The sequence below is a fragment of the Nothoprocta perdicaria genome, unplaced genomic scaffold (assembly GCF_003342845.1).
Source record: "Nothoprocta perdicaria isolate Ctin4 unplaced genomic scaffold, notPer1 scaffold_25, whole genome shotgun sequence".
Taxonomy (NCBI): Eukaryota; Metazoa; Chordata; class Aves; order Tinamiformes; family Tinamidae; genus Nothoprocta; species Nothoprocta perdicaria.
Window position 1 is genome coordinate 4,279,420 of NW_020455477.1, and position 20,357 is coordinate 4,299,776.

The 20,357-nt window shown below is 38.0% G+C and overlaps 1 protein-coding gene across 1 annotated transcript; it reads left to right on the top strand.

The window, feature by feature from the left end:
• Positions 1-325: 325 nt before the first annotated feature.
• Positions 326-20,106, top strand: FBXO36 (F-box protein 36). The gene is made up of 4 exons (XM_026040153.1): positions 326-447; positions 13,945-14,053; positions 15,874-16,046; positions 18,824-20,106. Exons 1-4 carry the CDS (start codon positions 352-354, stop codon positions 19,010-19,012), a joined length of 567 nt encoding a protein of 188 aa, XP_025895938.1. The 5' UTR covers positions 326-351; the 3' UTR covers positions 19,013-20,106.
• The last annotated feature ends 251 nt before the right edge of the window (positions 20,107-20,357 follow it).

Here is a 20,357-nt window from a genome sequence, read left to right on the forward strand (position 1 = left end):
GACCCCCGTGGGCCGCGCGGCGCCCGCTGCCCGCCCCGCGCCGCCGCTCCCCTCGCGGGCCCCCGCGGCGGCGGCGCCTTCGCCCCGCTCGCTGCGCTCGGCGGCGCCGGCGCTCGGTATCCCTCCGCCGGGTCGTCACCCCGGCTCCGCGCGGGCGGGGGCGGCGCGGAGGGCGGGTGAGGGGGCGCTGGGCGGGGGGCGGCGGCAGCGCAGACCCTGCCCGCGGCGGGCGGCGATGGCGGCGGCGGCGGCGCTAATCTGGGCCGCGCTCCTTTAAGAGGGGGCCGGGGCCGGCGGTGACCCCGTGTGATCCCCGCCTCTTCCTGGTTGCCATGGCCGCGGCGTCTCAAGATGGCGTCGCTGCTGCAGGAGACGCTGCTGGAGAGGCGCGGGCAGGCGCCGGCGCCCAGCAAGGACTTCTGCCAGCTGCTCGTCACCCGCCGCCAGGTGCGTGCCCGGCACCGGCACCGGCCTCCGGGCGGGCGCCGCCGCCCCGGCCCCGCCGGGGCACCGGCAAGGGTGCGGGAGCAGCAGGGCCACGAGGCCCAGCTCCCTGAGGCGCGCTCAGGGACAGGCGAGGTCAGAGCAATGCGCCGCAAGCGAGAGGGCTGGAAGCCCCTTCTAGCAAAGTAAGGCTGCGTTGTCTCGGTGCGGAGAGAGGTGCTGCCTGTTTTCAGTGTGTTACCTGAAGGGCCTTGGGCGACCTGCCTCTGGTTGTGTGCAAGGCTGGTTTTCAGATGAAAGGTTGAAATCCCTGAGTGAAACTGCCCAGATTTTGAAGATGTTTTCTGTACTTATACAGCCAAACAACTTGTTAGAGGATTTGTGAGTAACTAATTTAAAATTAACTTCCACTGAGGGGTCTTTGCTGATAAAGAAATGACTCTAGGCAAATCTAGACTCTAGGCAAATGAACTTGCAAGAGTGAGAAAGTAAAATCATAACAGACTTTTTTTATTATTATTATTTCACTTTGACCTGATAAGTGAAATGATTTGTATATGTAAGAGACAAATGTGAGTTTCTTTATATATTTGTTTTTAGGCTAGACATAATGGGTCAGAAGTTGAGAACTTGAGAAAGATTGAAAATGTCTTAGAGGAGTAAGAAAACTTAAAACATTTGGAACTTAGGGAGAAATTTGGGGATTCTTCAATTTTGTTTTGCTTTCATGCAAATTTCCCATTAAACGCTTGAAATATCTATCCTTTATTTTGTTTTCAACTGCCTAGATGTAAGTTTAAAGCAAACCAAAGTCTGTAGCTGTGAGTGGAAGTTAAAATCCTGTAAATGTTTACTGTATAAAAGCATTATCATGAAGTTAGTGTATTTGAAAAATATTGTTTGGCATGATTTGGCAAAAAAGATTTTGACTTTAAGATCTTAAGACTATTCAGTTATGATTCAGTAAACACAAATATTTGAAGAAAATATAGTCCTTGCATGTTCTAAAACTTGCTTATCAGAGTCCAGCAAACTTTCTAATTTAATAATAGTTGTTCTCAGAAATAATTAATTCAAGTAAGCTCAGATAACTTTTTGCAGCTTTAACTGCTGTACACGTAAAAGTTGGGATGGTAGTTAGCCTTTCTGTAGGTTTGGAGGTCTCCTGGGAAGAGGGCTGTGACAAAAACGGTAATTCATAGCGTATGTGTCAGTGAAGTGGCAAGTTATGTATCGTGCAGAACGTTTCTAGCAGCAGCGTCCAGGAGTCTCAGTCGTGGGTTTGTGTTCCCAGGGTGCTCCTCTGTAGTCTCCCAATAAATGAGAATCACTGCCTGAAAGACCTTACAGTCTAAGGCTCCAACCTTGCACATAGTTAAATCGATTGTAAACTTTGCTACTTTGAATAGTCCCATTCTTCTAAATCAATGTTTTCAAAACAGCCTATTGTCTATTTAAAAAGGGAGTGTGTAGCTGCATGGTGTGTTTGTGTGAAGGCTCCCACATTTCTGTGCATGTGCCTACTGTGGATTGCCTCCCTGGGCTCTGTATGAGCAGTAAATGCTCTTCTTTCAGGGTGAAAGTATTAATTTAATAAGTATATGTTGTAGAGGTACAGAGCATATACCTGGGTCAAGGACAGAATGTCCGGCTATCTGTTGGCTAACAAGTCATAGAATTTTAGAACTGGAAACTCTATGAATGTGTGATGTCTTTACAATTTGTTAGGACAAATCTTTCATTTGGACGAGAAGGCCATATCTGTTAATAACAAGGTGTTATGGGGCACAGTCATGTGTCTCTGAAGAAACAGGCTTTGTCTTCAGACAGTCCCTGGGAAATGCCTCTTTCACTGAAGCAATCTGACGTCTTCTTTTTCCATCAAACAATATGATACGTTAAGGATGTCCTCCAGAAGGTATTTTTAAAGTCTGGCTACTGTCTCATGATCAGTGCAGGAGGCCCAAGCTGCTAGGTATGGCATAATTAAAAATAAATTAATTGGGTTTGCTTAAAGTTCAGAGAAAAAAAAAAAAAAAGCATCTCTGAGAACAGAGTTAGTTTCAGCAAGCCATTAAGTGTCAGCTTAAGTTCGGAGCAGCAGTCAAAGCATATACAGGAGGCAAGAGTATGATTCTGCATTTACACACGTTCTCAACATGTGCCTCGTGTTATTGCAGAAATATATCAGAATGTATGTTTATTTATTACTCTTAATATTATCATTTGCAATAGTGGCAATGTATGCTGCATGTTTGTGTAGCAACCCAATAATCCAGAGAAATTGGGATACCTGAAAGAAAGAAATCAAGGCTGTTGCTCCTGCTGCCTGCAAACAAGAACACTTCTGGAAGCAGAAGTGCAGGCTACTCTGAGCTCTTTAAGTGAACAAATTAAAACACTAATTTGAAAGGGAAGGAAACAGGTAGAAATACACCCACTTGTCTGCATGAATGTATTTGTGGCCCAAGTGTTACCCAGAGTTTCTACAGACTCTCTTGGCCACTTTCTTTTTACAGACTAAGGGAGTTTTATGCCAGAGGCAAATCCAACTGCATTTCTAATAGTATAGCTTCAAATATATATAGTAGGATTTTCCAAATAAATGTGTTAATTAGTCCTGAACAAGGATGCCCTTTCAGTAAGATATTAGGAAGAGAAGTTTATGAAAGAAAGGAGACAGCTCATTTCTGCAAAAGGCCCATTGGGGGAGGACTAAGGAGGAGTAGGGAACTTATAACTTATTGCAGATGACTTTGCTAGAAGTGAAATAATAAGAAATAGGGGGACCCTCTGTGAAAAGCAGAGAGTTATTCAACCATTGGCAAAAAGGTGGGGGGTGTGTGTGTGTTAGAGTTTGTTTGTTTGTTTGCTTATTTTTCATCAAGTAGTTTGTTCGTTTGTAGGGTTGCAGTAACCTTACAAATGCTGAGAAACTATCCTGCGTATTCCTCCTGTGTGGTCACCACTCCAGAACGTAAGACTGAAGGAGACCTGCTAAGTTATCAAGTGGAGGTCCCTGCTGTTCCATCCAGACACATAATAGAACTTCCTAGTGCAAATGGCACTTGACGAGTTCCAAGGACAGCGAGGCTCCTGCCTCTAGTGTCCTTTCTCTGCAGTTTTTTCTATTATAACTCTTTTTGTTGTTGTTTTTCTTCTCTTTCAGCAATAGTGATGAGCTCTTATGAGTTCAAAGCCTGGGTTTTCTGGAAAAAATCTGTCTCCTGAAGAGTAAGATTATATTACATTTTTTCTACCTAAGTCATGTTAGTGGTTCTTGATCATCATCTGACCAATTATTATGCTAACATCTTTTTCTGCCAACTTAAATAAGGTTTCTCTTAATGACAGAAATTACTCTTACTAAATGAATGACCTTCCCATTTGTACTTACCAATTTCATACCACTTCCGTCTCCAATATGCTGCTGCTGTGCTGATATACAGATGTCCCTCACAGAAGGGCACTGAAAAGAGATGCCCTCATTTACTGATTCTTTGCTCTTTTGTATTAAGTGAGAATGTTGAAGTTTTATTATTATTACAAAAGTGCTTTGAGTCACTATGAAAGTCTACAGGCCATGATAAAGATACCTGAAGGTGCTTGCCCTTAAAATTCTTGTTTATGCTAAGAATGGATAGTATTTGTTTTGAGTTAGTATATATAAATTTTTGTATAATAGGAATACTTCTGGTCATGGAAGTGCTAAAAAGAAGATAGAGTTGTTTAGCATATGCCTTGCCATCTATCTTTCTGCATACGTATCTCTTGAAATGTCAAATCGGTTTTTGATATGCCAGTTATAATTTGCCAAGGTTTGTTACAAGCCACAATACATTTTATTTGTTGGCATAAAGTGGGCAATAAAACTATAACTTCCAGCATTAAATATGAGATGATAGTTAAAAAAAAAAAAATACTTCCAAATCAGAATTTCTTGCGAATTGTCTAATGGATTATAGGTGCAGGCCTCAAAAATTGCAAGATAGAGGAATCCAGATGGTAGTGTAGAAAAGACCGGCCATTTATTTTGGTCAAACAAGGAATGGGCAAAGTGGGGGGGAAAGTCTGGTGCTTAATCTGCTTATAGGACAGGCTTATAACTGGAAAGATGAGACAAAAGGAACATAATGGAAAAATGATCTACTAAATGTGTAATTAATACCAGCATCTGTCACCATTTAACAAATGCTGTTCTAAGCAAAGGATTGTGTCATGTTAGTAAAATGTTTAACTACTTAACTGTAAAAGAAATGCAACGTGTGTATACAAAAACTAATGTTCTATGCAATATGCTGTATATTATATACTTGTACAACAATTGAAATAACTGTTTTACCAAATATAATACCAAGTAGATTGGTGTATATTGGTCAGAGATTAGCAGCTAGATCATATATTTTTAACAAATATGTACCCTATTTGCTCAGCTAGCTGTCCTGTATATAGTAACTAGACAAACAGTTCTGAGGATTCTTGTTCTTTATCCATCACTGCTCCTATTGTCTATTGTTCACATACCTCTTAAGTAGCTGTTTTCTTTTTTTAATCAATATTCCAAGCATAGTGTATTACTGTAGAAGAATATAGTTGTTTTCTAGCCTTTTTAGTTCTAAACAAAAAATATGAACTACAGCATTTGCATCTCAAATCACTTCAAATCCTTTTTCAAAAAAAAAAAAATTAATCAGATATTTGTTTCTTTTTTTTTTTTTTTTTCCCCCCGCTTATTCTGTAAGTGCTCATCTCCGTAAGCTAAGGCCAAATATTTATTCTTTTCCTTTCTTCTACTAGCTATCTTGGTATTGCTAATAAAATTGTTTGCAAATTCAGGAAACATTAATGAGTGACTAATTACTTCTCTAGCACTTTCACGTTCTATTGAACCTGCAAGGTAGTTCTTCCCTTCTGAAAAATGGTGCTATAAAATTATTTCAATATTCCCTCTATATCAAGGAGTTTCTTTTAAAATCTTAATATGACACTTGATATAGGAGCTATTTGATTAACAGAAGTTTCAATTTTTTTCCAATGCCTCTGGCTTAATCACTTCAAATTAACAGTTTTTATTGTAATAATTAAGTTGAATTTAATTTCATGTTATGTGAAAGAGTTTTTTTTCCACAAGGCAGATCTTAAAATCAGATTTATGGGAGGACGAAGGAGTTCTATGATGCCAAGAAAAGAATAGAAAACTTGAAGACTACAAAAGGAAAACCTTTTCCAAAGTTGGGATGTTTCATTTGCATTTGAAACCTGAAAGATGCCATGCCAGTTATTAGAGGAGTTTAAACAAACTAGTTTTATTATGAACTATTTATTTGGAGGATTTTACTTGCATAAAACGAGTGTGTTGGGGTTTTTTTTTGGGGGGGTCTATCTTAAGTTTCAAGTAACTGCTTGGGAAATAATTTATTTGAGGAGCAATGCTCTGTTGGAAATGCATGTATTTTCCTGCTGGATGATTTTTGGGTAAAACCAAAATATTTTGTTTTGTCAGTGCCATTATGCTTTGTTGAAGTGTGGGTTCCTGGTAGGGTCTCATCTATTGCATGATGTGCCCCTCTGGCTCCGCAGTTGCTGGATGCTGTCCATGTGATTTTGAGAACACTGAGGAAATCTCTGATCATGGTGCATTACTGAAGGGGTAATCCAGCAGAAGCAGCCAATAGGTAGAGAGAAGAACAGGGTGTTCAGCAGCTGAAATGTACTTACTGTGATGTGTTGCAATGACACATTTCCAGCTGAAATGTTTGCAGTTCAGGGCTTTTTTAAATGATAGTTCAAAGCCTTTTCAAAAAGGCAGCATTTAAAACAATAAAAGGTTCCATTTTGATTTTCTTCCCTGAAAACTCAGTTCTCTCTAATTCTCTTCTGCAAACGTTATTAAATATTTGACCCTGGAAATATTAATTTATGAACTATTTTAAAGTGGAGACATAACTGATACTGAGTCCTCAAGTGTTTCTTACATCAAAAGCCCAGTTGTTTGCAAGCCTGCCATAGTGGGTTGTATAGCCTTATAAAATTCCTCTTGGGAGGCATTTGAGGCATTGTTTGAATGCGCACTGGAATGCTTCTTCATACTGGTTTAACTTGAAAAGATGTTAAAGATAACAGGCAATTTACTAAAAATATTGTATTTGCTCTTACTTTGGATTCTTACGTCACTGGACAACTAGATACGTTGTTCTTTTACATAGGATGATTTTTTTGTCTATTACTTTAGTGTGGTGCCACTGTTCATATACTAAAAACAAGTTAGTGCAGTGTTTAGTCTCCTATTATATTTCAAGTGTCCTGCTTGGCTTTAACATCTGTGGCTTCTTTCAAAGGTACCACAGTTGATCTAGCTCTATGTACCAAGAATGCATTTCAGGTCCTAACGGCTTAACAGTTCAAGGTAAGCACGCAGCAGTGCCTACTGATAAACTAAGTGAAAGTTTCCTATTGCACCCAAATGCCTGTTATTTATGTACTTTTCTTGTCAGTGCATGTCCTTCCATGAAAGGATTTAATTATATTCTTCGCTTGCCTCACTTCGGGTAGTGCTTCACTTATCCCTGCTAATCCTTGTCTTGGGAAACCTCAAGAATATATATATATATTTATACACATGCACCTATATCTATATTTAAGTGCTCCTATCTGTCTTCTTGTTTTCTTTGTTTCCTTTCTTTCTGCTTTGATTGACTAAGATAATATTTTTCCATCTTATTCTGTTGGCTTTATTAAATAAGAACATGTTTTCCCTATTTCCATATTTTCATTTATTTCTTTTTCCATGTAAATGGAAACATTCCTCATGAAAATCTTACATTTACTTGACTAGCTGTAAATAAACACAGTAATGTGTTTAAGAAGGGGGAGAAAGAAAAAGCATTAGTAGACAAAAGTAGAAGAAGTCAGGATTTTATCAGAGAAATGTGCTAGGAAATATATTCTCAACTAAATTTATTTTTTTTTAAATGTTTTTAAACAAGCTTGCTGAAGCTTCTCTAATTTCTTTCCTGATATATGGAAACTTATTGTAGTGATTTTCTTTAGGAATAAATTCAAACTATCTGTGTTAAGCTGAAACAAGCCTAAGTTAAACCACAGTAAAAGTTCCTGCAGTGTTTGGATGGGCTTCCCTACATGAGATTAAAGTTATACAGTGTGTGTACAGCCTGGGTGCATGTCATTTTTGGAGTGAAACCAAAATTGGAAGTTATCTGGAGTTATAAAGTTTAGTAGCTATAGAAGGAGAACTACGTGAAGTCAGAAAATGGTTGAAGTGCCAAATAAAGAGGCTTGTAGCTCCCCAGAGAAGCTAGGGAACATCAAAAGAACAGGAGATACATCTGAAAGAAACCGCAATGCAGACTTTTAATGCATGTACGTGTCAAATCATCATAGCAATTGCTGGCAAAAGGATGAACTTCAGTGTGAATGAACCTGGCACCACAGCTGACCTGGGCAGTTGTTGCTTCTGGTGCAGTTTCTAGTGACTCTGATTCTACCAGTAAAAAATATGGTAACAGTTTCCCAGAAAACAAGAAATTAAGCTTAGACAAGGCCAAACTAGTGTTTGAAGAAACACAGAGAAAAGGAGAGTGAGGAGGAAGAAGAAAAGCATTTCAGATCATAGTAACCAGAGAGCTGGGTAGGTGTCAGGTATAATGACTGTGCAATGGAATGGACCTGTTGGCTTCCTGTCAGTCACCTAATGGTGTTGTATGTACGTAAACAGCAAGGGAACTTGGTAGAAAAATGTACTGAGAGAATCTGTGCATTGCTAAAATATGCAGTCTGATTTTGGTGGCCCAATAGATGCGTCTATCGCAACCCAAAGGTGTGATAGATGTCTCAAAGTAAGCTGGCCTTGTAAGAACCCAGCAAAGTAGTTTTCAGCAGACACAGCAGACATGAGACTGCAGGTCTATACAATTCAGGATGGTGAGCCAAGACGGGACTTGTAGGGGATAGTTGAGTTTTTATACACAGAGCAGGGGAATCTGTGATCTCTTTCTTACTTGATTTTGGGATTTTGGTTCTCTCTCTCTCTCTGTCTCTGTCTCTGTCTCTCTCTCTCTCTAAAAAAAAAAAAAAAAAAAAAGAGGACCAGGCCTGACTCTGTAGCAGAGACCTTGAAACTGAAGGAAGGAGGAAACTGCTTCTGATGAAACCTGTCAATGCCTTATCCATCTAGGCAGGAATGTTATGTCTCACAGTTAGCTGGCATCCTTTGTTCTGTTAAATAGTGGAAAAAACTCTTTGTGGCAGACTTATCTAGCTCTGCCTGTTTAATCACGTTAATAAATGGCAAGTATCATGCACATAATTGAAGACTCTTATCCTCAAGAGTAATTCTTTATTCCCCATGATAGGGTTGCATTCCTCTCAGCTCACACCCCTCCTTCCCACATTGTCTCTCCTTGTCCTGCTCTTGTATCATTTCCTCTGCTCTGTGTGCATAGGTCTGCAGGAAAGCAGAAATTACCCCCCGACAAAGCACCTGCACGCTCTGTATCCATGAGAAGCATCTTAGAAGCATCTTTCACCTCTTTTTTTTTTTTTTTAATCCATTTTTTTTTTACTGTATACTTTGGGAAAGCAGATGAAGCAAGATCCAAATACACGAATAAAGCATGTATATAACTGAGAGGAAAAGCAGAGATATTGTTAAGGCAAAAGATTTTTCCTGAAACTTAATGATATTTGCATTCCCCAAAGGAAAAGATAATTATTTTTTTTCCAGGCCTTTTAATCCCTCTTTCTCTTGTATTTTTCTGAAATATTTTTCATATACCTCGAGTGGAAGCCTTTGGGAAGCGTTTGGCAGCTGAATCCCCTCCCCATGAGCTAATCCCTTAGGAGAAGTGACTTGATCTTTTGAATATGTGTGTGTCTGTGGGGTGGCGGGGAAAATGCTTTGTAGTTTCTACGTATGGTACTCTGAAATAGAGGTATTTCTCTTCTCCAGTGATTTGAAGTGCTTGCTGATAGCAAAACACCAAGTAATTTTTAAATTACTCCACAAGATTGTATTTCTTTCCGTCTAGCATTGTCTTCATCATTGTATTCTGCTACAATAATTTTTTCTTTTTGTTTGTTAACCAAATTGTTTTCTCTTTTCCTGTCATTAACTGTAGGGTTTTTTATTGTTATTTTTTCCTCCCAAAGCAGAAGTAGGAGAAGGAAGTATGTGGACTTTCACTCCCTTTAAACTATTGCTTACTTGAAACTTTTATTTATTGTTTATAGTTTACATTAATAAGATTTGACTGCATCTAACTGTTGTAATTTGGACAAATACCTGCACTGCTTTCCTCTCACTGTCATTTACTGCTGATAATGCATTACTAAAATGCTATTAACAGAGAGACCTGCACAAATGAAATGAGACTTTGGCAGGGAGCAAGGAAATGTGTCTGTACATATTTAATGGTGAATCCACTATCAAGTTGAATCAAATTGAAATTAAAATAAGAAATACTTATTTTTTTCTTTTTTGCAGAATTTTGGTAGCATGTTGCTGTTAAAAATCTTACTTTTTAATTTTTTTTTTGTGTCAATAGCTGTTGTGATTCTGAGAATAATCTGTACAAGCTTTCAAGAATGAACTATTGTAATCTTTGGTTTATCTGAGCTATGCGATGGGAAACTGTGATGGGAAGCCTGAAAACCAGACCATACTTAAATGCCACCAAACATCAGCTTTATCCTTTCAAGGACTTTCTGGGGCTCAGTAGCTGTAGGCTCCTTCTTGGGAGTCATGTGCTGGTCATACGCTTTGGTCTGCCAAATCTGAGGAGTCCCAAGGCCCAGATTCACGGTGGATTGAGCATTCCCTTTTACTAAGGCTCTGCATTTGAGAGGAGTTAGGCTTGTGGTTTCTTTTCTCTGTCTTGTATTAGTTAAATCAAATGCTTTGCTGAAGTTCGTAGATCAGTTGTTCTGTACTTGAATTTAGTTGCTCTGAGAAATAGACAAATCTAAATCTAACTAAAACTGTCAAACTCTTGAGTTTGAAAGTTTGAGCGTTTAAAAAGGTCTTTTGTGCAGTGTTTTGCCAGCAAATCCTGTACTTCAGGAAGAAGAGTACAGGAGAAGGGCTAAGACTTCCTCGGGCAGCCTCAAGATTTGCAGTCTCACAGGCAAATGAACTGATATTAATCAAAACTTGCAGAAAACTGTGCTCCCTTTTGGGAGGGGAGGAGGGGGCTGAATTAATGGTGAGGCCATTGAGAAGTTGGTCCGGGCTGGATGTGTGGACTCCTCATAGACTGAGGAGAGGAAAAAGCTCATGGAGAAGAAGATCTTGATACAACGTCACTCCATTTTGTGCAACTTTACTGTGAGTTAAGCTGATTGTTTTTCTTGTTTTGCTTAGTTTAAATGTTTTCTATTTAATTCCTGACTTTTTTTTCCCTAATCTTAAACCGAGGCCTTTTCTTCCTCTGTACTCCTGATATGCAGTGCTTTTCCCTATTTTGCATTGGCCATGGTGCTTATTAGGGTTTTTGCTAACCTGTTTCGGCAAACTAAACTAGTAAGAGAACAATTTTTATTTTTTTTCCAATTTAGTTCTTGGTGATTTAGCTGATTTGACTTGCCACAGTGCAAAAATCACTGGAGTCATGCAAGAGTAGCAGTAGAGGAAAATAGTACAGCAGAAGGTAGTCGTGCCATAGCAAAGCTTCTGAGAGGAGACGTGGAGATAGTTTTCCTGCCTGTCAGCTTTAGTTCAGATATGCTCATCGTTCAAGAACATGACTTCAAAGCTTGGGGCAAAAGCTTGCTCAGCTTCTGCATCGAGTACGTAATGAGAATTTGAAGGTCCGAAAAACGCTGGACATAAAAATTTGTTTTAGAATAAAATTACAGTTGTTACAAGTGATATTTTAAGACACCTGCTGTTTTTTGAGTGTCTCAGGATGTGAAAAGGGAACTACTATTGATTCTATGAATGTAGACAACAATAGGGTAATGTACATGACTTCCTGTCCTATTGCAAATGCAAGCCTAGGCTTGCATAGTGGTTGTCAAATAAAGCACAGGTGATGTAATCCCTATTTTGTATTTGCAAAAGAAGTCTGGTTGTATTTTGCCAGATGCAGAGCAAAAAAGTATCTGAACTCACAGGCATAGCAGGCTGCTCATACCTATTCGATTCAAACTGTTCATGACATTAATGTAAAATGGCATATTTGCATGGGTTTAGTTTATTTTCATATTGCTGGATGCTTGCACTGATAGGCCTAGGTGTGTTCCACTTTCTTATTCCTAGAAGGGTTTCCTTAAACGTTTCCAAGAACTCTGAGTAAATGGGGCTTCGTTAACTGCTACCTCTTGACAGACCCTTTGACCTTCTGCAGTGGAGCCGTTTTGGCCTCCTTGCAGTTTTGAGGCGTACAAGCAAGCACACGTTTTCCCCAGAAATGGCTTAGCCCATTCTGCCAGGCTGCCATTTGCTCACAAACAGCATTCATGTTCTTGCACATTAAGGAAATCAAGAGTCTCAGAATAATTTCCTCTGGCTGATCATAACAAAGTAGCAATTAAGTGAAAGTGCTCAAAATCAAGTGAAAAATAAAGGCTTAGAATTAACAATGTCAAAACCATCCAAACTATGAACTGCTGTTTTATCAAGTACTTCTAGGTATGATAAATACTTTAAACCACAAAAGTCTCTTGAATTTTTCTGTCTCCATGACTGTAGGCAGTCTGCTTTATATTATAATAGTTATGGATGAGTTCATGGCATTTGTAATCAAAACCACAAATTATTTTTTGGAGAGAGTTGGTTTGTTACCCTGCAAGCTGCAAAGGCTGGAGAGGCATCAATAGCTATTAGATCTCTACAAAGCAAGATGCAGGTCTTGTGCCTATGTGTATTCCACTATAACATCATTATGTGACTATTTTCTCCAGATTTACTCTAAAACCAATTATTTAAGAGGAGATCTTAATTTTAAATACACCATTTATCTTTAAATACATTGTCTGTTTCAACTTTATTTTTCACTCAGTACATTTCGATGCGCTATTTTTATATGAATTTCAAGGAGAAATAATATATGTAAAGGTGATCACTTAATCCAGATAATTCAGTCCTCTCTTTAAGAGAAGCTGCAAACTGCAGGGACCATTTTCAAATGCAAATCTTAAAGTCCATATTTGTGTATACTTGCATTTATGATATGTTTATTACTATCTAAAATGGAGTGCGTTTTTAATAAAAAGTTGATTTAAAGTGCAGGAGGCACAGATGTGTACAAGTAGCAGTACTGTTTCACAGCTGACTGGAGATGTTCAGAAGAGCATTTTTCCTAGCTGCATTTTTGTAAGAAGTCAGGTGGGGACATTGTTTTTCAGTAGCTGCTCAGAAATTAAAAGAATCTGTAGGAGCAACTATTTTTCAGCAATAATAGCTTGCTGGCTTCACTCAGCCTGAAGAGTTGGAGGCTTACTGCAGTGAAAATATTAAGGCTTTCTGCTGATGCCTTATAATTAGAATGGAGGTTGGTCTTGCAGACCAGCTTATTTAAAACTGCAAATAGAAATAAATTATATATAGTAAATATTCTTGATTATCCTTTGTGTAAAGCGGGGCAGTGAGGGAATTATTAGAAATCAGCTGATGTGTAAATGTGTGAAGATCATGGTATAGACTTTCATAATACTTGTAAAATCTGATATTTCATGTATAAAACGTAATGTTTAATTTAGAATGAGGTGGGAATATTTGTTTCTTATAAAGATACCAAGGATATTTTTTCTTGACAAGAAAAATTAAAATTTAAACAAGAAAAAATCTTCAGTTCCTCCAGTTTTGTGTGGTAGCTTTTAAGATAATCACAAGATGATGTTAGTAGTTATATATGAAACAATCACCTGTTCGTCTGTTACTGTGTTTCAACAACCAAAATAGCTTTTTCCTTTAGCTAGAGCTGAGTGCAGGCAGAAACGTAGCCTTGCCGTGGCACTTCATAGAGTTTAAGGCAGTCTAAAATCTGCCATTTGAATGGTCCTATTAATTTCAATTGGCCCCTGACAACAAAGTGTTAAAATTACAATTCAGCTTTTAGTGCTGTCCCTTTTGAACACTTGAGTAACTGAATGGCTCTATCTGTTTATGTAACTTGCTGTCTCATGAATTGTACTCCTGCCACTAAGGGGAAAATTAAAAGAGAAAATAGTCTTTCAAGTTGATGTCATTACATGTGTTTTAATTTGTACAATTTATTTACATGCAGGATTGTAACATATTGTGTTTGTATGTAAAATATTTCACCTTTTTCTAGACTTATTATTGTTAGACTTGTTATGGGGTGTTTATGCCTTCAAAGTTCTGGGTAAGGTGACTGGTAATGTCACCACAGCCTGATGCTTTAACTTTATGTCCTGGGAATGCAGTTATAATTGTATAACCAGAGTGCTAAATCATAGTAGCATATGTATCGAGTGGTACTTAATGCTCATTACTTCTTCCTTTTTTTCCCTCAACTGTAGGTTGTTTTCAGGTGGTGGAGAATCTCTCTGAGGAATGAATGTCGTGAAGCAAGACCTGGAGAAATTAAAGAATCCCATGAGGATTTTTTGGATGATTCATCTCTTCAGAGTAAGTTGATAAAGTAATTACGTATTTGCTGTGATATATAATGAAATATTCCAGAAATATTCATCTGTAATAATTTTCATAAAAAGATATGGGACTTTTTTTACTTATCAGACTTTCATATACCAATTTGCTAATGTGAATTAATGGATGCCTACTGGAAAAACAAAAAGGCACAATAGTAACTGTGAATATGGGATAAATCTCAGCAATCCTGATAGATTCATTATAAGAAGAGATAGTAGTGACAGTGACTATAACAAGAGTTAGTAGTGACAGAAGAGACCAGAAAAGAGTATTATCATTGTCGATAACTAAATAATGCCTTGTAATGCTCTGTGCTGTACCAGCACTATTATCTTTATGGCCGTGTCATGAGACATGTTGGATTCCCATTTGACTTAACACAAGCAATATGCAAAGGGATGGTGTATAGGAATGCTTGCTAAAATGTTTCAAAGAGTTAAATTAGAGCTTACGTGCCCAGTTTTGTACCATTATCCTGTGTGTTTCTAGCAAACTACAAATAAGATCTGCCTGTTTTTTCTTGAGAAGTGTAATTTGTGGTTCTGAGGTTTCCTATCTCGTTGGAGCTATGGAAAGTCACGGTCTCTTCCTCATTTTCAGTTGTTTTTTCCTTCTTCCAAAAGAAGTCTTCTGTCTGTATCTCTAACTGTTCTGCACAAGCACTCAGATGCTTTTAATATCACCTTTCAACTCCTGTTACAGAAGCCATGCTACAAGTATTCATAGGTACTTTTTTCCAAAAATTTCAAAAAACACTTAATGATAATACTAAATGTATTATTCTAAAATTTATGTCAAAGTAGGATTCAAATACAATAACTCTCACTGGACCCATGGTTTGCTGCTAAATAGTTAGTATACTCTTACAAGCTAAAGGTTTATCTAGTATTAAGTATTAGTATTTCCTTTTCTCATTTCCTGGAATTGATTTTTGGGGATTTTTGTCATGATGTGCTGGAGACTTCTACAGAGAAAGTGTTGCAGAACAAGTCTCAAGAAAATCTCAAGTTGCAGCAAATATTCACATGGTAGTTTGCTTAATAGTTTGCAAATTATGAACATGGCTGTTATTCCTAGTGTGCTAAGAGTTGGATCAGTGATTAAAAGCATATCTGATTGAATTCAAGATCCTACTCTGTAATGAATGAGTGCTTTTATTAAAGCATATTGATGATACAGATGAACGAGCTAAAGAAATCTTGGTAAATTCAAAAGCCCAAGTTCCCAGTTCAAGATTGAAGCAGAAATAATCAATCAGGTAGATGGTGGATGGGGAATAGCTCACTAAGTAGCGGATCTATGGAAAAGAATGTGGAGTTGTAATGGGTCACAAAGTGGCTGAGTCACAGAATGCCTTGCACTGTGGCAGATAACTCTCTTCAGTTAAACCACTGAAATTAATTTGAACCCACATAAGGTAAGAAGCAGAACTAGAGGGCCTCTGGCCATTATGGCTGTTATTTTTCCTATAGTATGCAACTGAATTGCTTTTCTGGTTGTTTTTCTAACTTTCTCTTGAATATGTAGCACAGCTTATTTTAAAAAAAAATCTGGACAAGTTTTAGTTCAAATCTGCTGCTTTTTCTCTTTCTCAGCTGAGACAAGTTTGATCTATACCAGACACTGTACAATTCTTAATTATAATCTGCTTTTACTCGGATGTCTCTGGTCTGAGCACTTATATATATAATATATAGTATTATAGTATAGCAATATATAATAATATTATATATTATTATTGGGAAGAAATTTCAGGCTTTTATAAATCTGTTTGTTTGGATTTCTTTTAATCACAGTTCAAATTGCTATAATATTTGGTGCCAAAGTTCTGGAACATGTCCTCAATCTGTGCCGAGGTAAATTTGACTTCCTGGAGCGGCTTCCTGTCCCACTGCTCCTGTACATCATTTCCTTTCTGGAGCTCGAAGATATTGCCAGGCTTTCTCAAGTTTCACACAGATTAAAAATGGTAAAAAAAAAAAAAAATAAATAAAACAAAACTTAAATTATTTTAATTTCTAATTTTGCTTTGTAGCATGCTGTCTTGAATTCATCTTACATTTAACATAATCGTTGTCTGCTTTACTTTGAGCTTGTGGCTATAGAGCAATCATCTCTCTACAAACTGCTAAATGTGTGTGCAACAAAAGTAGATCTTGGGCTGTTGGTCAGAGAAACTCTGATCTCCTGCTGTCTTTTGTTGTGTGTGATAAATGCAACTTATCCAGATAATCCTAGCATACCTGATTCAGGGGTGCTGTGGCCAACAATCTTTTTTTTTTTTTTTTTTTTAAACCTTTGTGTATGTGTTTGTCAGTGGTATTAGCACAATAGCAATCAAAAATTGCCAAGTTTCCTTTTTGTAGACCTTGCAGCAGAGAGTTTTGAGAAACAAAAAATTTGTTTCTAAAACAAACGGATGCTTACTAGACAACTTTCTAAGCCTCAGGAACGTATAGAAAAGAGGGTGAATGTGCTCAAGTGAAAATTTAACCAATGGATAATGGAAGTTGGGCTGCTGAGTGATCAGAGGTAAGAGTAGCCTCTCCGTACTGAATGAGGGCTAACAAATAGGGAAAGGATTGCCTGAAGTCCCTTGTGGGTGAGGACCAGGCAGTAGGTGCAAAAAGGAGAACGTGATGGGGTAACTGAGGTTGGAAGAGCCCTTGGGAGGCAAGTCATTTCCAACACTCGGCTCACTGCAGGGTCAGCTCACTGGAAAGACAGGAAGGGATAATGCACACCATGGCTATGATCAAGGAAAATTATTTTTGCAGCTGTGTGCTGAATACCTCAGAACTGCATTTTCTGTTCCAGTCAGAGCAAGAGGAAAGACTGTTGTAGTAATTCAGGCACAAATAAAGGGTTTTAGCTTATGAACAGTAGGATGATAAGCATTATTAAAGAGAAACCTAGGAACCTAGAATGAAGTCTGTCAAGTTGTGGATTTTATAGTGAAAACTTTGTAATGTTAAGACCTTAGGGTGGAGTGGTTTGCTCCAATCCATCCAGTATAACATTCATATTTTCAAATAGAGGCAAGTAGTATATTGAAGTTATATTAGTATTCAGGCAGATTTTGAACATTTAAAGCAATTAAAGGAGCACTGAAGATGGGAAATAGAGGGAGGAAGTTCTGGAGGTTTGTTCCCCCATGCACGGGCCCGGCTGGGGCTGGGTCTGCCTCTTGCCTCCTCGCAGCTGGCAGGGCCCGAGCAGCAGTTCGGGGAGCCGCCCCGCCGGCTCTGCCCGCGCTGCCGAGCCCCGGCACGGGCTGGCATCTGGTGCCGTCTTTGTGCTCAGGACTGAGGAGCAGGGCGGCCAAGGACTGTGCTTCTGACCTGCGCTCTGTGCCTGCCTGCACTGAGCAAGACAGAAACCTTTAGTACACAAGGCAGGGCATTAGTGTTTCTCTCACTGTGCACGACACATATTGAAGGGATCTGAATAAGCAGATTTGAAGCTTTTTAGGTTTTCATGGGGTGCAGCTTTTAAATGTTACAAAAGAAGCTGTTCTTCAAGAAGAAACAATTGACAGACGCTCTAACCTGGAGAGTTATGCAAGCACTGCATGTGCATTGGCAGTACGTTTTCAGCAAGCTCTTACCTTGTGATATCCCCCAACCCAAGTTTGGTACAGGGTTCTCTTGGTTTTTATTGTTCAAGATCTTTGCCTTTTTCTAAAAGCAAAATTATTTTCAAAAAAAAAAAAAAAAAAAAAAAAAAAAAAAAAAAAAAAAAGAAGCTTCTATCTAGGCTCTAGAAGAAGCTGCTCCCACCAGAGGGAGCCAAGTTTCCGACGCTGATGTGAGAAGGAGCCTTTTTGAGGCAGCGGATGCAGGTGCCCTGGGCCCTGGCTGGGCCTGCCCTCCTTAAAATTCAATGAGAGTGGAAATAGGACTGTGTTCTGATGAAATCCTGCTGCAGTCAGTGAATGAAAAGGTTCAAAGTATCCAGTTGTGGAAAGGGGAACTAATATATGGCTCATGTATCAGCAATTTCAATTGCCACAGGTGGGAAGACATAAAAATAGAAGCTACAAGGACTTTTGTATTTCTGTGTTCATTACTAACTATAAAGGACAAAGCTGTCACTTGCATTGGAGTAATCTAGTACAACTCCCACTTAAATGAGTGCAATTAAGTCTTTAAAAAAAATGGAGCATTTAGGAGAAGAATCAATGTTAATAGGTCATGGTGTCACTTATAATGATCAGATAATATATATAATTATGCAATCTATTTTTCTAATCTTCTTTGTAATCCATGTGTGTTAGCTAATTATCATATCACTTTATTATTTCTAACATGATATTTCCACCTCTTTCTATTTATGAAGGCACTCATTAAGAAAGAAGCCTCTGCTGAGAAAGGCTTAATCACTCCAGTGCTTCTGAGAGCTTAATGAAATCATGTTTCTGATTTAAAAAAATGTGTTGCTATTGTATCTGTGTATGTATTGTAAAAATGCAAGCTTTTGCTCAACTCCAGAGGCAACAGTGAACTGTACCATGAACATGAAACTATTGGACTGTGGTTGTATTGGCAACATTGGGGAAAAAAACTTCCACTGATACCAATGCAGGCTTCAGCTAACACTGTGACTTTCAAGATAGTAGGTGGAGAGCTTAACTTCATTACATGATGGTTGTGTTGTCTACTCACGCTTCATGCAAGCAAAATGATCAGTGAGCAATGAATACTTGCATATGATGATTTTTAAGCCTCTACTTTCTCTTATAACTAGATATGTAACAGTAACGCACTATGGGAAGGTATTGTGGAGAACTTGTGTGACACAATTACACCTGAAATGAGAGACCTGGCACAGGAAATGGGCTGGAAACAACTCTTCTTCACAAACAGACTGCAGCTGCAGCTGCAGCTCCGAAGGAGGCGACAGAAACATGCAGAAAAGGAAAAGCTAACTGAATAAAGATGCATGTTTTTCATTGAGGCAACTGTTCTAATGTGTGGATTTGTTGCTTTTCAGGTCATTCTGTATATTTTTTTGGCTGGGGAAAGTAAATTAATCAAAAGATTAAAAGAATAAAATTATTTCTAATACAGGCAACATGTAAAATAATCTCTAGTATTTTGGGCCTCTTAAAATTGAATTATATTCAGCATCTAAACAATTCCTCAGAATATTTAATAATTCTGGCTTCTTTGTACTTTTTTTTGATTTACAGATTTTGTATGTGTACTATATTAGCAAGCTATGTCCATGTTTGTTTGCTAATAAATGCTATGGCATTGTCAGCCTTGCCTTTAAAGAATAGGGAAGAAAACTATTGCTTCCTTCTTCAAGAGTTGCTGATGAATGCTGAAAATTTACTATCCTTCACACAATTTTCTTGGTATATAGGCAACTAACATATGCCCAGTTCCAGCTTGATGTGTGTTAAAATGTTTTTAAATTAATTCAAGCAAATTGTCACTTTGTTACCAAGAAGAAAATTCTTTGGTTACTGAGGATGTGAATTAGACATTCGTCTTTGTCTTGAGTTATCCATCAAAATCATATTTAAGGCAGACTGTTGGAAGTGGGTATAGGCAAAAATTTCCTTGTTGTTGCTGATGAAGGGACTTAGTAAAGCAGTTAACTTCCATGACTAGAGTTCTGTATTTGATAAGTGCTGTTTTGTGCATCCATAACAGTAGTTTCTTAAGTGAGTTGTAAAACAAAGGCAGTTCTTGCTAACATTTTTAAGATACTTTAACAATAAAATTGAGTAATTAGAGGTCAATTATTACTTCTCTGAAAGCGCGGATTGATTAATTTACCATTGACTGGACATGAGACCTGAGCATTAAAAATGGTGATGTCAATAATATCTGGTAGGTGTATTCAACTTGGCCTGAATTTGCTTAGGCTGCCTACCTAAGATCTACAAGATAAAACACTCTAGTTTTTTAAAATTATGTAAATGATTAGGCCTGTATTCAAAATCATAAACACTAGAATAATTATGTGTACATCACTGACAGTGACACACTGATCAATTATTGATTCTATACCATAGAATCAATATATATGCATTTATGTGTCATAAATACGTATATACAAACATACTGATTGAAGCATCATTAAGTGACCAATAAATAGCATTGACTTTCTTCAGCTTGACTCATTTTTTTTATCAGTGCTTTGGGGAACTTTTAGTGCTTTTTTTGAGTGTTGCTGTTTTGCTTGCTTTTTATGCACATTTTGTAAAGCTCTTTTCCCAGCAAAAATGGTAATGCTTATTTTTATGTAATACCTTTTTTTTTTTTTTTTA